At 39.9% G+C, this 17,353-nt stretch overlaps 1 protein-coding gene across 3 annotated transcripts in view; it reads right to left on the reverse strand.

Moving 5' to 3' along the window:
- UNC80 (unc-80 homolog, NALCN channel complex subunit) overlaps nucleotides 1-17,353 on the reverse strand; it is a 221,428-nt gene that overhangs the window by 10,179 nt on the left and 193,896 nt on the right. For 2 of the 3 annotated variants that reach the window (XM_039249971.1, XM_039249972.1), the window contains 9 exons: nucleotides 15,322-15,445; nucleotides 14,240-14,365; nucleotides 12,913-13,036; nucleotides 11,972-12,178; nucleotides 8,935-9,119; nucleotides 7,939-8,104; nucleotides 6,175-6,354; nucleotides 2,975-3,113; nucleotides 312-368 (listed from right to left, as the gene is read on the reverse strand). In XM_039249971.1, coding sequence (XP_039105902.1) covers nucleotides 312-368; nucleotides 2,975-3,113; nucleotides 6,175-6,354; nucleotides 7,939-8,104; nucleotides 8,935-9,119; nucleotides 11,972-12,178; nucleotides 12,913-13,036; nucleotides 14,240-14,365; nucleotides 15,322-15,445 — 1,308 coding nt within the window. The remainder of the gene's footprint in view (nucleotides 1-311; nucleotides 369-2,974; nucleotides 3,114-6,174; nucleotides 6,355-7,938; nucleotides 8,105-8,934; nucleotides 9,120-11,971; nucleotides 12,179-12,912; nucleotides 13,037-14,239; nucleotides 14,366-15,321; nucleotides 15,446-17,353) is intronic. The other variant, XM_039249973.1, reaches the window with a different exon arrangement.

Raw genomic sequence — 17,353 nt, forward strand, 5'->3', positions numbered from 1 at the left:
ATAAAATTAACGTTTAGCATATCAAACTTTAGATATCCATGGGACAAGCCCCTGGAAGAACTCCACAGATTTTTTTTTTATTGTAAGTAAGCTTCTTAGGCCATTTGTGATTGAGCTCTGAAGGTGAAAATGAAGGAGGCTACACCTTTGACTTCCAGGCTCGTGTGTTCATGAGCAACAAAGGGTAAGAAATGGAAATAGATATCCAGACGGGGGCGAGAGGAGACAGAGAGACAGAGAGACAGAGGAGACAGGGAACAGCTTAGTTTCCCAGCACAGACACCAATAGACAGGTAGCATTGACACTGTACCTAGAGAGGCTGCCCTCGGCGGCCAGGCCCTGGGAGTCATCGAGGACATTAGGTTCACTGCAGGAGGGGTAGGGAGATGAAGCATTTAGGGAAAGAAAATGCAAACAAATAAAAGAAAAAGAAAAAAAGCATGCAATTTTCTGCTTCCAAGAGCCAAAAATAAATAAATAAATTTAACAGAACAAGGAAGGAAAAGGAGACAGGTAACCATTTCACCTTGTGCTGGGTTTGTCAAGACAGGACTCGAGGCAATGGGGGAGGAGGGACTTTGGGTGGGTGAGACTCTCAGAGGAGTGATCTATTTATTGGTCAAGAGTTGGGACTTAACATGAGCTCCAAACGGACACATGAGCTCTGAAATGCATTGCAGAATGAATCTGTAGAAGATGAGATTACCATTCATTTGGTAACCATCTGGCTGGATGGTTATTACTTTTAACCTGTCTTATTATATACATGATTCTTCATTGACCAGGAACCTGCTTCCTTCTTGTGTGTTGTGACTTTATCACACAAAACCCACTTACCATGACTGCCACAACCAAACTTTTGGAACTGATACTATTAAGAAAAGCAAAGAAAGAACTCAACTTTACTAGCTAATTTTGCAATGAAAATGCAAGTAAACCAATGGAAGGAAGATAACCCTGGAATGTTCACATGGAACTCTCATTTACCCTTACTCCATCCTCTAGTGATTGAATTCTAAATGCCAAAAGAAGAAACCTGTCAGGTTGGTGAGAGAATGATTAGTTTATTGAGTTATTTGGGTGCAGCTGATTATGGGAGTTTTGAAGAGAAATCGTGTCATACTCTCTCTCTGTCTCTCCTTTAGTACCTAGCTACCATTGGGCTAAGCACCCATGAGCCACTCAACAGATACTTATTAAATTGACTGGAATTACACTTTTAAAAAACTGGAGTGCCTGCCCTCCCCAAATTGTTTACCTAATTGTACACTGTAAAAATAGCCTCTGTCTCCAGAAAGGGGCTCCCTTTCCCTAATACACATAGACTTTACTACCTTCTCTAGCCTTCAAAATATGACTCAAGCCAAAGGGTTTAACTACATGATTTTTCTGGATCTCCAGTATATCCAAAAGAGAACAAATTTTCTCCCTTGAAACAAGTTAACCCCTTAATGAATATGTACAAAGGGAATGGATGGTCTGGTTAGTTTAGGTAAATAACCAAAAAACACTCTATGTTAAATTCCTACAATTCCTTAATGTAATTAAAACTTTTAAGCAAATTGCTAGATAGTTTTCTCCTCCTTGATAGAAACTTGCACATTGCTAGCAATTAAAAGTGCATTGATAGTTACCTATATTATCTTCTCTTTTTGGATATTTTATTTGTTTGTTTGTTTGTTTTTTGTTTTCAATGTCAGTTTCAGACCTACCACAGAGCCCAATGCAGGGCTTGAACTCATAACCCTGAGATCAAGACTGAGCCATCCAGGCACCCCCTTTCTTGGACATTTTATAGTTTAAATCTAATTTTGTTCACACATTTTATTTCTAAGACTTCCTTTTTAAAGGTAAATTAGAAAAAGGAAGGTAAAACAATCTTTTATAATGATACTAACCCTTAAATATTATTAATTTTTGTAATAACCAGTACATAAAACATTGCTTTCTTGACAAGTATGCAATTTCCTTGTTAATCATCTTTTGTCATTTTCCCCTATTTTTTGCTATTTTCCAAAGTTAGGATTTATTTCACAATTTTTTTTTCATCTGTAAAGTTCCTGAACTATTTGCTAAAGGATTTGGGTACAAGATAATTATTCCTGCATGTAAACTGTTTTACCTGAACCTTACAACATGCTCTGATTTTTATTATTTTCCATGTATGAATTACACCACAATGAATCTGTAGTATTAAAAATAAAAAACAAACTAGCCAAAAACATATAAGGCCAAATGCTTTGAAAGAATTCAGTTCCTGAAGTGAAAATATCACTGGCTCTGAAATAGATAATGTTTTGACTCTTACATCATGTCATTTTCTGTACTTGATATACATATCTTGGAACATTTTACGTATATACTTAGATGGTAGAAAACACATAAAGAAAATGTCCTAAAGTGTTTAGTCATAGAATCAGGTTCTATAGATACACAAGTTACCGTGAAGATCCCTTTAGCCAACTTCTTTACTTCACAGAGGAGAGCACTGTTGGCCCTTGTTAAATGACCTGCCCAAGGACACAGATGGTGGCACAGGCACTGTTCTGCTTGGTTAAACATTACTACCTCCAACTAAATACTAATGACATACCAAGGTCTAAACTTCACCACATATATCAAGCTAGGCCTATATACTTGCCAGGTACTCATTATTAGCATAGTTAATGACATATGTGAAATATGAAAATGTCATTTGACAACCAGGAAAAAAAAAAAAAAGACGATGTATCTATTTCTAGAGAGTTTTTAGGTTGAAACAATGCTTGGATCCTAGCATTCTACTGGTCTGGCTTAGAAAACTCTACAAACTGTTGCCTGCATGACTTTGGTTGAAAAGTCCTTTGTTGAATGGTTTACATAAAAATATGATTGTCCACTTCTCTTTTGGCCTCTTAAGAATAACAAAAGTGAATTCTCAAAATTTCTACCTTTGTCCCCAATGCAGAGTATAATATATACATGGCTCTTTACCTTTGGCTGGGTAACATGCCCACCTCGGCCTGAGGTGCAGACATGCTAGAGACGTGGCTGGAGAACCGCCTTCTTCCGATAGCACTCAAGAGGTAAGCTTCCTGCTCACTTACCACACTGGGCATGCTTACAGAGTCATCTGATGGGGAAAAAGGAATGGAGTGTTATAAAACTATGACGTCAATCAGAAAACGCAAACCAAATTTGTCCCTGGGTTCCATCCTCGGCTTGATTACAACCTTAGGGCGATCTCTAAAACTATAATCTGTACCTTTGTATAGGCTATGAAGTAAGACCCCCAAAGGTCTTAGTTTTTCATCTGTACAAAGGGACAAATAACTCTTCATATCTACATATCTCCCATCCTCAAACAGCCTTATGAAATAAATGTAAATTTCTTATCCATTTTTACAGGTAAGTAATTTGTGAAAGTCAAGACGCATCTGCAAGGTAAATATTTTAGAAAAGCTGGACTAAACATTCTGAGAATAGTGCAAAAAGGAATACTGTTATTAAATGAGTCAACTACATTTCTTTGACATGCAAAAACTACATTCAGTACATCTAAAAATTATTATACAGCTGCGGGAAAGACTATTTCAGATAGTTTCAGGAAAAATATTTTCAAACTTACAAAGTTTAAAAAATAAATGCTTATTTTGACCTAAAGTTTCAAACTTCATGCATGTAGTCTTACTTTCTTCATGGAAGTGGTAATCAAAGTATTCAAATCCACGTGAAAGTTAGCTTTAACACAGTTATTTGTGACAAGGTGACTTCATTCAAGCGAGTTAATGTTGTTTGTTGCTGAACAGTAAACATATTTTGATTAACCTAACATTGTGGTGAACTTATGTTACCATATAAGATCATCAGACATCCTCCACTTAAAATACCCCAAATAGTCCTATTCCTAATAAAACTTCTTTCAAACCAAAAAGGTGTATATGAAAAGTGCCAGAAATGTTAATGGCTGACTTGAAGCTGATTCTTGTTATAGAGTGGTATTCGTTTTCAGGTGTGTTCACAGAGAAGAGAATAAATAAATGTGCCTTATAAACATGAAAAACATGGTAAGGTAGATAGAGCTATTTCTACAAAGTCCTTTCCCAGATCTCACTAATTTCCCCCACTATTTAAACTCATATATCACTTAACAGTCTCTCAATATTTGTTTGATGATAAATAGTGCTGCCTTCCGTTCACCCTTTTGTTAAATGTTAGCGAAAATATTTGTCATCTCCTCTACAGGACTAGATCTAAGATCTCAGAGAATGTATTTTTTTTCTCCTACTTTCTTGTTCCTCATTTGGACCTGTTAGGTCTTAATACAGGTTTCATGACAGAATGTGAAAATAGTTTAATTCAAAGCAGTGAACCATCTGGCTTTTATATCCACCCATATACATTAATATACACCCATATAACAACCACACATTTGTTAGCAACTCAGTTTCCACTGGGATGATTATGATGTGTAAGAACAGAGATATTGACAAAAAATTGCGCATTCATCAGTGTGTAAGTGCTGGCTCCTAGTTAGTGACATCTCTTTTTATGTCCTCCCTTCTTTTTTCCCTATTTCCTTCTTGTTGGCTGGGTCATCTACTTATTCTTAAGGTTACCTACAAAAGATATTTATCTCTACTAAAGATATGTGGTATCATTTCTCATAATTTAAAAAAAATTGCTGGGAGAGACTACCTCAAGCATTAAAGAAAAACAGATACTACTTGAAGTTCTGAACTATTACAAGGACTTAATGAATACAAAAACTGCTGATCCTTATCTCTTTCATTTTGTTTCCTTGGTCAAGATTTTTCAAGATTTCCGTAATTACAATTTCTTTTAAATATTTTTATTTATTTCTAGGAGAGAGAGAGAGAGAGAGACAGCGTGAGCAGGGGAGGGTCAGAGAGAGAGGGAGACACAGACTCTGAAATAGGCTCCAGGCTCTGAGCTGGCAGTCAGCACAGAGCCTGATGCGGGGCTCAAACCCACGAACCCCGAGATCATGACCTAAGCGAAAGTCGGACGCTTAACCGACTAAGCCACTCAGGCGCCCCCGTAATTACAATTTGAAGAGTATTTCCATGCACAGTGACCAGGGTGATTTTGAAACAAGTATATCTGTAGGTCAAGTGAAGGACAATATGAGTATCACTTTGTTATCTAATTAACTCTGAAACTAAATCTGGCAATGTTACTGCATTTCTTTCTTTCCCTCTCCTACACATCCAACTGTAATAAAGTACTAAAATACTTTCATTCATGTTAATTAGAATTCTAACCTCAACTCTTATTTCTTCTAATTTAGAGTGGGGCTTTTTGTTGTTGTTTGACATAGAGAGGCTCTGAGTGAAGATCTAAATGTTGTCTTCTTCATTTTTAAGGCATTGACAGCATGCTTTGCTATAAATGTTATAATAGAGGGTGTTTAAAACACAACTGGGAAATAATCAAGGCAATAAAAATAATTAATTGACCATTTAGCTGGTCATTGACCATCCAGCTGGCATTTAGCTGGACCTTTAGTTTTTACTTTTAAAACCTACTCCTATTAAGTAGGAGTATATTCTCAACTGGATTTTCCCATATTTCATGACACCAAGTCTTATGCATATGAATTAGAAGCTCCTGGACTGCCTCAGTCATTAGGGACACTTTTAACTCAAATTTAGGTTTTATTCCCTCTTGGGATGTATTCCCCCCATGAGAGCTTACTGGTTTATGTTCTAGAGAGGGTAGCTGACTGGTCTTTTCTGAATCCTGAGTATATGCATTGCTCACTTTTCCTTGCCCAATAGGGTCATGTAAGTGCTGATCAGCTCTCTAAGCAAGAGAGCCAGGAGAAAGGGAAATAAACACGTTCCTTAGTTACTTAAGTACAACTTAAATGAGAATAAGTGGAAAAGTTTGAATATACAAGCTCAAAAAATGTGGGGGTGACTAAAGATTTACTTTTTGTCTGAATTCCTTCCAAATGACCAAGGCTATCAAAGAATTTATAGAAGAGTAGGCAGTAGGGATCATGGTCACAATTCCATTTTAAATCCTTTCTGTAAAAAATGACCAAGGGATCAGAACTAGAAAGGGTCAGAATGGCAGAAATCCTTCACAAGCCCTCATTTGCATGCCAAGCTGGGTCACACATGCCGCCCCCCCCCCCCCCAGCTACACCATTCTGTGGGGTGACCTACTTTCCTCATCTTCCTCATCAGTCCTACTCAGGGTGTCCTGCGAAGCCTGCTGGGAGGGTTCACTGTCCTGCTCCCAGACAGTGCCAGTGCCCGTGTTGGAGCGGGACATGGTGGCCAGGCTCAGGCGGTAGGCAGAGGTGGAGGTGCCCACAGTACTGATGGACGTCTTCCCTTGGTAGGCTGGGAGGCAAGAGACAAAAGGAAATCCATGGTGAGCATCTTGAAGGAAAACAAATGCTTGCTTCAAATTTCTCCCTTGTATTGGCTACTTGTATTTTATTTAAGAAGGGTCGATTCAATAGTGTGTCCTAGGGGGTGCCTGGATGGCTCAGTCGGTTAAGCCTCTGACTTCGGCTCAGGTCATGATCTTGCGATTGGTGGGTTCGAGACCCGTGTCGGGCTCTGTGCTGACAGCTCAGAGCCTGGAGCCTGTTTCAGATTCTGTATCTCCCTCTTTCTCTGCCCCTCCCCTGCTCATGCTGTCTCTTTCTCAGAAATAAATAAAAACATTAAAAAAGATAGTGTGTCCTAGATAAATAGTCTTTAGGATAAAATAGCGAGTACAAGTTAAGATAGGAGAAGAAGTAGAGGAGGAGGAGGGGAATTGGCATTTGATTTACTTATAACTGAATAATTTCCTCATGGGGACATAACATCTCTAATAAAGCAAAATGCTTTGACATGGCTTCTTCTCTCATTGCTTTTGATTTCATTTGCTAAGGCTAGAAGAATGCAAAATAATTTTAACATGAATTGAAGCTTCCAACTTGGCAGATTTTACTGAGAAATACACCTTACCTCACACAAGCATGCAGGAGTAATAAATACATTGTCTGATAGGGACTTCTCAATCAAAATCAGAATACATAATCAAAACTGTGTTTGCATTCTCATTTTCTGGAAATTATAACTTAAAAAAATATCCCCTTGAAGATGTCAGATTGTTTTATCATAAAGCAGAATATTTGAATGACACTGTGCAGATTTTACTAAGAATGTACTCGTCAAAATCTGTCTTTAGTACATTGCAAGTAATAATAAATTCTAGAAGAAGAAAAAAGCCACACATATGGGAGACTACTTCTGAGTAATGACTGCCCTCTAATGGCAGATAATGCTGTTAATAATTGTCAAAAGTAAACAGTACATTCCCAAAAGAAAACTTTTTGAATAATATAAAGCAAGGACTCCTAGCCTGCCAACTCTAATTCAATACTTCCTCCCCCATTTTGTAAAAGTTAAAGGCTTGTAAGCAATCATACTAATTGAAGTCCCCTCACTGTGGTCACTGTCAACTGTGTACATTATTTGCCTTCTATTGAGTCTGCATTTCCCCATTCTTTAAGTGGACTCTCACTTATGCACCTTGCAGACATTTGTGTGGATTAAATAACATCCATGAAAATTATCTACCATGCAATAGATGTTCAAAGAATGCAAATCCTGCTTCTCCTTTCCAAAAAGGAAATGAAGGCAAGATTTTCAATACTATTTTCTAGTTAAGTAGTCAAGACAGAGCTTAACTGCTGAAACGATGACTCAAAAAAAAAAAGTTTAAGAAAGAGAAAAATTAAAATCCTATGATTCCTCTGCTTTGTTGCTGACAATGATCACATGGTCAAGGCTACCAGTAAGGCTACCAGTGGACAGACATGGCTAACATCATCCACAATTCCAAAACGAGTGTGACCTGGACAGAAGCATTCTTTGTAGGATGTGAGCTCTAGGAGTCAAACAAATTCCAAATACCCAATGTTTACTCACCTGAGCCGCTATGAACTGCCTCTTTTAGAATTTTTAGTTCGCTGTTAAACTCAGCGATGAGGGAGCTCTTACACAGAGGGCGTGGGATGAAGCGTCGCTCCAGCTGGTCAGCGATATGCTGCCGGGCAGAGAGCTCTTCATGATTCTCTGCTGGTTGGGCCAGAAGCTGAAAGGATGGGATAGATTCTCAGGCCCTCAACTTTCCCATCTGTAGAGTGGGCTAATTATTGTATCTATTTAACAGTGGATTATGAAGATTAAGTAAGGTAATACATACGAAGCTTTTATTTATGATTTTTCTTTAAATGTTTACTTATTTTTGAGAGGGAGAGAGAGCGAGTGAGAAAGCACGCCTAAGCGGGAGTGGGGCAGACAGAGAGGGAGGCAAAGGATCCAAAGCAGGTTCTGTGCTGACAGTAGAGACCCCCATGCACCGCTCGTACTCAGAAACCATGATCTCATGGCCTGAACCAAAGTCAGATGCTTAACTGACTGAGCCACCAAGGTGCCCCACGTATGAAGCTTTTAGAACAGTGCTTTACATAGGACGCTCTTAATCAATACATTATTTTGAATCACTGCCCCAGGAAATCGGGGCATGAAAAGAATAACACAATAGATGAATACTGAGGGAGGGGGAAACCATGATTTAACTGTTCTTTTTCATGTTTCTTTAAAATCAGATCTCTGTCATGTCACTGAAGAAAGGAGAACATTCTTCAGACCATACCATTGGATCAATCTTTTTTTCCCTTTCCCCTAGGGGGCAGTGGTGAGTAGAGAGAGGACAGAGTTTTACAGACTAGAATAAAGGTCTCACTGTGGAAGTACACATGAAGTTGTGTCCTCTGGGATCCTTTTCTGAGCTGTTTTCTCATCAAGCATGGTGTTAACAGGTCCTTCTGACTAGCTATCCCGCGTCCCACAGAGCATGGCTGCAGCAATCCTGCCTTAACTGGGAGAAGAGCGCGTTCCTGGGAGAAGCACACACCACACCTTGCACTGGATAAAAGGGCGCAAGAGCACGAAGATGGGTATTCGGGTCCGCACGATGAAGTCGAGGAAGTCCCACAGGGCCAGGCCTCCCACCTTCCGCAGAGCCATCTCCTTCACCTGGAGGCTCAGCCAGTACCACTGGCTGCCCAGCTGCCTCTCGAAGCAGACGAGAATCACCTTCAGCGCTTCACACCAGGAAAAGAGAAGAGTAAGCCTGCAAACTCGTGCTTTAGAGGAACCCTGCTCACAGCCACAGCCCTTTATGTGTCAGAAAATGTTCTCAATTTCTAAATTCTCTCCGTTTCCAAAAACGTACGTGTAATCCTGTGTATTCTGACCTCAAGATAAAAATATGGACTGTCAACATGTTTTGATTCTGATCAGGAGAACAGGTATCTTTCCTAAGCACATTTAACTACCACTGTGGAAAATACGGAGCGAAGCGGTTCATAGGACTGAAAGGGAAATGTGTGGTAAATGTAACATGTGGCTAATATTTTGCTTTCTGAATGTTTTGTCCTAGTGGCTTTATGGTAATACCAACATATTACTCATACCCTAAGCTAAAACATGGGAATTTTAAAAGATTTTTTTCTTTTAAGCATAGACGTAATATATCCTTATTGTTTAAAGTAAAATCAAACCATGCAGAAATGCACAGAGTTCAAAGAGAAAAAGTCCTTTCCCTTCCCAGCTCCCTTTCCAGCCCCAGCTCCTCCCCAGAGAAAATCAGGAAATGCACTTGAGTATATACTTCCAAGTGAAAATGCTCTGTCTTCCCTCCCTCCTTTCCCCCTCTCCTATTGCACACCAGTTTATTACTAAAGCCTGTTGGATTTCTTTTGTAATATCTCTTTCTCCCTCGATTCTGGCAGCCCTGTCACAATTTACATTTATTTTCATTTCTTTTCCAGGAAGGTTTCCCAGTGTGTCAGGACCAAACAGAATATTGTAAATACATCAAACATTATGGCAGGAGCCTCCTCTGACACCTCAGCTCTCTGCACAGGGTCTGCCGTGGGGCAGTCAAGGGCGACTGGGCCTTCTTGATCGTGTCTTACGGCCCATCCCAGCAACTAAAAGACACACCTTTATCACCTATTTTAGGACATTTCCAGGGGAAGACCATGCCACGTAACACAGAGATGTTGTAAGAGTCTTCTCTACCCACCCCGTCTTCAAAATCTCACTTTCACAGCAATTTGCCCCAATTTCTTTCCCTCAACTAAACAAACAAACAAATAAACAAAAAACAATGCTCTTCTTTCTCTTCCCTGAGCTTGGTGATATTTCTACCGGTATGTGCCTGTTAGCCTCCTTTGCGGTTCTGCCATCCTGCTTCCCACCTTCACCTCTATCAGCCCCACACGTCAGAGGACAGCAAAGGGCTCAGCAGCAGGGACTCTGGTCCGGGTGGCGTGGGTTCGCAATTTGGCTCTGCCGCTTATTAACTGAGTGACTATAGGTAAGTTACTCAACCTTTCTGGGCCTTTGCCTCTTCCTTCCTAAAATGAGAAGATCATTTGTACTTCTTAGAGTTGTTGTGGGGATTCAAAGTATAGAAAATATTGCTTAGTGCACAGTAAGTGCTCAGGATAAATGCAAAAATCAATTTGAAACAGCGGCCCAGTGGCCTGGCCAAGTAACCAAAGGATCTCCCTTCATTAAAAAGGCAGAAAGCGGTGTGAACTGAAAGTAATTACTCGTTGTGTGTTTTCTCCTATCTTTGCCTTATGTGTTAAAGCCCGCTGTCTCTCTCATCCTCTGTGCAATCCCAAACCTTATGCGGGGCTTTGTCGCAGAGTCTAGATTGTATCTGAACCCCACATTCTCATGGCCCCATGTGGGTAGGTCCTGTGTCCATGCATGCTTGGTTCCTTTTGTTCTTTCCATTCTCATTGTCAATCACATAATTTTGAAATACTTACCCTTATTTGTATATTTTTTTAAGGAATCTCTATACCTAACGTGGGGCTCAAACTCACAACCCGAGATCAAGAGTCACATGTTCTATTGACTGAGCCAGCCAGGCACCCCAATATTTCCCCTTATGATATAGACCAAACTCCTCACACACTCTAAACTCCAAGGACCTGTTTTTACCAGTGTGTATGGTTCATCTTATACCCCCCACACCAAGGTCTGCTTTGATAAATTGAAAAATATTAGGCATGGTCTTCTCAGCTTGCTCCTTTTGAGATTTTCTGCTGCCAGTGCTCCTTATTCTCAGTCCTGGGCTTTTCCCCAGCTCTGTGCACTCAGGACCAAGGAGCGGGTCTCCAGGGTTCCCTGAGGCAGGGCCAAGTTAAAGGCAGGCATGGGGTGATGGAAAAGTAGCAGTGGAGGCCGGAAGGAAACCGGCAAGCCTGTGGGGGAGAACGAGTCGACTGGCCTCACCAGAGTGAAAATCAAGACGGAGATTTAGAGATGCTATTATTGTAAGGGAAGAAAAATAGCTAGCAGGGGGCATAATGGCCTGCAAGGTCACCATGTCTTACTGCGCAGGATGTGGACTACCCACTCAGGGGCTCCACTCACACAGACGACACATCAATGAGTCCCATGAGCTGTGCAACGCAGTGTCCCTGTGTACTAGATGTAGTCCACATCTGAAAACAACTACCAATGGTAAACCTCATTAGTGATCTCATACTTAACCAGCAAGGAGGAATTCTCACTACAGATGCCTTCCTCACATGTCCAGATGCTGTTAGAAAAACAACCAAGTAATTTAGGCACCACAGATATGAAACTACTTTGTTTTCTGGCGTATGTTTACAGACTCTTTTGCAAGGGTGATGCTTCCTACTTGTGGAAGTGGCTTCTTTAAATACTTTCTGGACTGAGGTCTTTTAAAATACTTTTTGAGTCAAGGTGTAACATAACTCAGTAAGTACTTATGTTACACGTATACAGACACAAACATACATATATACATATATATGTGTATGTATATATGTACACACACACACACACACACACACACACACTTGTGTGTGTATATATAGGGGTAGGGGGGCATGAGGAGAGTACCTACCCAAGTATGCTGCTTGGCTGGTGGACTCTGCCAGCCCTTCCCTGCGCAAGTCTTTACCCGCATCCCCGGGGGTGGAGCAATGGGCGGGGGAGCTCTCCAGCATGAAGTTCTTGCTCCTGGACGTGCTGATAATACGTGGTGGCAGGAGCACATTAATGACCGTCTGCAGGAGCAGCTGTACCTCAGGCTGTTCCAGCCACGGGCTATCTAAGGGACAGAGTTCGGAGCAGGGAAGTGGAAAGAAAAGCAAATCACGAGGTAGACTTCCCACATTAGACACAGCTAAATTCAGCTCTCTTTCCAATTCCAGACTAGAATACCCTAGAAATTTGGGTGTTTCCCCACCAAGTACAGCTTCTCCTCTGGACAGAAATAGCATTCCTGATACTGGGTGTTTTCTCCATAGTCAGCACCCAAGGGCTTGTGTTCTTAGCGAAATCTCCAGCTTACCATTGCGATCTGCTTTCTTTCTTTCTGCTCAAATACTCATAACGTATGGTCATAACATTTGAGATAAACTTTTCCTAAAAGAAAAATCCCCCAAGAAGGAAGAGTAATGAAAATATACTGGAATCTAACAGCAATGGTGGAGTTTACGCTAACTCTAATGGCAGTATATTGTAAAGTCCATTCACTTGTCAATTCACACCACACTGTATTTCAGCTGATACCATCTTCTTAACGGAAACCACATTCTCCCGATTTTTGATGTACTCAAGCGATTTTAAACAGGACATATCTTCTAGGAAGTGGAGCAGGGAAACTCTTGACCCAGGATAGCTAAACTGGAAAGAAAGGAAAACTCTATTTCCTAAGGTAACCCCGTTTAAATCATTCAGATGGACTTCAGTGATGACCTTCATGGGAAAAAGAATAAGAAGTAACATCCTGCCATTTATGAAAACACAACAATAAATTGCCTTTAGTTAAATTAATCAGACCTTTGTTTCCAGATCCTACTGTGAGCACAAATGGGATGAGTAGATTTAAAAGCATCCCCTCCCTTCGCTCTTGATTGGTGAACGGGGAGATCACATGGCTTAAAGGGAAATCTTCTTTTAAAGCCTGTGCAGCAATAATAGAAAAAAACATTAATTGACCCCACACCCATTCAGAATGTTTGTTTTCATACAGCACGATGGAGACGGTGATTCCCTGTTGGCTGCTCCTGGAAACTATAGTTCAATCGCACAGTGTACAAGATTCACTCAAAACTGATACTTTACCATTTGCTTGGCATAACTGAGAATTCTATACCTAAAAAACAGTAACATCTTGAATATTAAATGCAAAGTTGTAATCCTTATGGTCTGGTATGAAAACAACTGCACATCCCCATTCATTTTCTCCATGTGTCCACCAGTAAATATTTTAGAGATAAAAGAGATGGAATGAATCAGAGCTTGCCACCTGTTCCACTTGGAAATTATTTAAAAGTCCTCTGACCTCTGCATAAGGTCTTCTCCAAAACAGAAAGAATAGGCAATATAGAAAGAAATAAATGATCTCTGTACACAGGTGATAAAAATGTATCACTTTAGGGATCATTGTTTCCCTTCTGCATGGTAGCCAAAGCTCTTGCTTGATTTCTTTTGTACCCTCACCCATTCTCTGGATGATGGGTATTATCAATTTACATCAAGTGTATATTTCCCATCAGTTACAGAGCTTACTGATGCTCCACAACTCTCTAAAATCAGGTGACACACAGAAAGAGGTATGGGAATTGGCATTCTGCACTTTTTGCCTTGGAAATATTATTTTAATTTTAAGAAATCAAATAACAGGGACAGTAAAAGAAAAGAAAAGAAACCCACAGTATTCAACCCACAATCATTAAAGTAAATTAATATATTCAAAGTCTAGTTATAAGATTTGAAAGAATTCTACATTGTAATTCTTTCTGCAAATAATTTAAAACCAGACTTCGAATAGTACTGTGTCTTTTAATTAACAATTGTGGGCTGCTTATCTGTGAACTATTATTCTCCTAGGGTTTTGCACACATTGGAAATGACTTAAGTGGTTCCTGAGGTTGTGGCAGGACTAAGTGACTCTGCTATTTTTGAGATCTCAAGAAGAATTACAGAAGCACAACTTAGGGCCAAGCTCAGGACTGAAGCTCCAAACCCATAAACGTTTGGAGATGTTTACACTTTTGTTTCACAGATTTTGCCCAGCCTTTGCAGAAAAAAGAGAGAGAACACCATTATCTGGTGCCTCAACCAGCAACTTAATGAGCGTGACAAACAGGTAAGGCAGTCACACCTGTATCTGCAATGCTACAAGCCGGACAACAGCTGTGCTGAAGGGCAGAGGTGGTGAGAGATAAGGGCTGAGATGAAGAAGGGGTAATCCATCAGCAACACTGGAAGGTCCTACCACTCCCATCACCTGAAATACAAACAGAGCACATGACCAGCCTTGACTATTGCAATTTCATGCAACCGTAGTAAGGGAGTCTCATTCAATAATAATAATGAAATAATAATAATGATGATAATAATAATTTGAAGGTTGGGCATGTTACTTTCAATCTGTTCTCGCCGCCTTCTTCTGAAGGCATGTAATGTCTGGAATCAGATCGAACATGACACCGGACTCAGCCAAGGTTTTGTAGAATGTTGTTGGCAGCTAATGAGAGATGAACCAAAAACTATTCTAATCAGGAGATTGGACATACTTACTTGTGGATTCCAAGAAATGCAATCCGCATTCTTTGATGGAGCAGATATTGACAACAATGATGATGGCACAGCTCTATTTGCACTAGGCATTCCAGCTATAGAGGTATTGCTCAACTAGGTAAGCAGCAGCTCCTACTCAATGAAATGCTCTAACATAGTTTCCACATTGTACAAAACCTTGTGAGGACCAGACTCCAGATATTACATCCATGATAAAAAAAAATTTTGTTTTTCTTCCCATAAATCCTAGACTGGCCAACTCATAGTGTTATTTTGCACTAAAAAAGAAAAAAAAAATCTCTTTGCATTTTAAACTCCCCCACCCCAGGCTACCTCAAAGTCTAGCCAATTGTGCGGTCTCCGCCACCCCACTCTCCAACTGGCAGCCCTCAACTCTCAGCGCAATTTAAAGAGGCAAATTATCAAAGTAGTGCGTGGGAAGCAGCACACCAAAAATCCCACCTGTGTAGGGATGGGCCCCTAATCTCCCCACGCACCACCTTGAAATGTGCCTCACTATTTTCAATGTCACCTGAGCCATCTGTTTTCATGGGTAGGTAGGGGCACAAAGTGGTTGACCTGTAAATCTTCGATTCAGAGAAGTCAATAGCAGAGTTAGTTAAATGTTGCAAAGTTTCATAAGATTGCCACTTGGCTACTCACCAGATTGACACAGACATTGATCAGTGACCTAAGGTGAGGCAGGAAGGATATGATTGGCTGCCTCTGAAGTGTCAAACAAACCCCTTCAATCAAATTGCTGGCAGGCTCCCACTCAACCTGTCGCCTGGAATACAATATAGGAGCCATTAGCAGCGTGGCTCCCTTCCGGAGTCAGTCTGAAACAAGTGAACGAGACAGTGATTCTGACACCATCTAAGACAGGACAGGTGTCTGAGACAACAAAGTGCTTCACACGGGATGAAGTTTACCCATGTTGTTCCAAAAGCACAGAGCACACTGGGAAGGGAAGAAGATACTGAAAACGTAGCAGGGGCACTCCTGCCCCACTCGACTAATGAGACAAAATCTATTGAAGAAAAAAACAGAGATGATGAATGGGTTGCATTTTAAGATCCCTGGTTTTAGCTTTGAGAGAGGGTATAAGACTACAGTTTTGGGAAACCCATGATAGGGGCCATTACACCCAACAGACCTAATCTGACCACAGGCTGCATTTCTGAAATCTATGAGACTAGAATTGATAGCCTCAGCTTTTACACCAGGATACAACTAATTCGGTTTATACGGCTTAACTCCTGCCCAAAACATGACATTAGAAGATAACGGTCCATTTAAAAAAGCGTTCTTTCTTGGCCTCCTAAGAAATGGTATTTTTTGCCTACTTTCTATGGTCACATAAGTGGTATAAATCTAAACCCAATTAAACAAACATAGGACTTTCTGTAATAAAAGTCAATCCAGTCTGTAACTGTCTTAATGCCAAAAAAGCCATCTCTGTGGCCCCCAAATAAATGGGTTCTACTGATCTCAACATTATTTCCATATATTATCCTGGAAACAATTTCTAAGCTTATATTTCCAACCAAAGTGGAATATCTATAATGACAAAATGGAAATGTTCATGAGTGAGGATATATTGACATCCCTGATTCTCAAGTAACCTACAAGGTCAAGTTTAATCAACGTTTCCCTTGTTGAACTGAGATCACCTAAAGAAATTAAATCCAAGGAAACTTCACATTCTCAAAATAAATTGCCTGCAATTAGCCAATCTATGCATTCATTCAGAAATCTACTTTTAGGAAGCATGATGTTCTTTATAACGGTCTTGATTATATGACAAATGAGTCAGCCTGTGGAGATGTTTGGTATCTTTACATACAGAGTTATTTAAGAAAATGAATTTATTTTGACACATCCTTGTAAGAATTTAAAGACCGTGGCCATTTACAAAAGGCACAAATATTCCATTGGGACCACCAAAAAAAAAAAAAAATAGGTGTACTGTAGGACAGAGACATTTCCATGCCACTCATGTAAATAACCTTGAAATAATGTATAGGCATTGGCCATCGTGTTACAAAGGAATATAGGAACAAAATATCAATTGCTGGAATGAAATCTTTCAATTTCTTTTTTTTTTTTTAAATAAATCCAACAACTCCTGATGGCTGCATAAACGAACAAGAGCACAGGATAAACCTGGAAAGATTCTGACAAATTGAATGCTAAGTGCTACAAATTCTTGGACAAGAGTTGCACTGATTTGTGGTAAGTTTAAAGGGACAGAACATGCTCTTATTAAATCAAACTCGAAATTTCTTAGTAGGTTTATCAACATTTAATCAATTCAAATGTCTGTTTATAGGTTTCCAAACTGGACTGAGAACTCCAGGTAGTCTGGTTCCTTGCATAGAAAGGTGTCCTTGCATAGAAAGGTTATCAGTGAATAATTCAGGTTACTGAAGAGAGATCAAAGCGTAATAGTGTTCATTTAGTACAACCCTGAATTAGATGAAAAGGTGAAACTTAGGTAATTGTTATTAATCCCGGGATTTTTTTCAGCTCCTATGTGGCTGCTTATTATTAAGTTTTGTCATTTCTCTAAGCTGGCAACTAAACTACTATGTTAAAGACAGTACTTTTTGAATGTCAAATTAATTTTTCTCTTCTCCTCAGTTGTTTTATTTATAAGGCATACCCTGCCTTACTTCAAAAGAAATTGAAGGAT

Source organism: Hyaena hyaena, unplaced genomic scaffold (genome assembly GCF_003009895.1).
Source record: "Hyaena hyaena isolate Hyena2069 unplaced genomic scaffold, ASM300989v1 scaffold_353, whole genome shotgun sequence".
NCBI classification, from domain to species: Eukaryota; Metazoa; Chordata; class Mammalia; order Carnivora; family Hyaenidae; genus Hyaena; species Hyaena hyaena.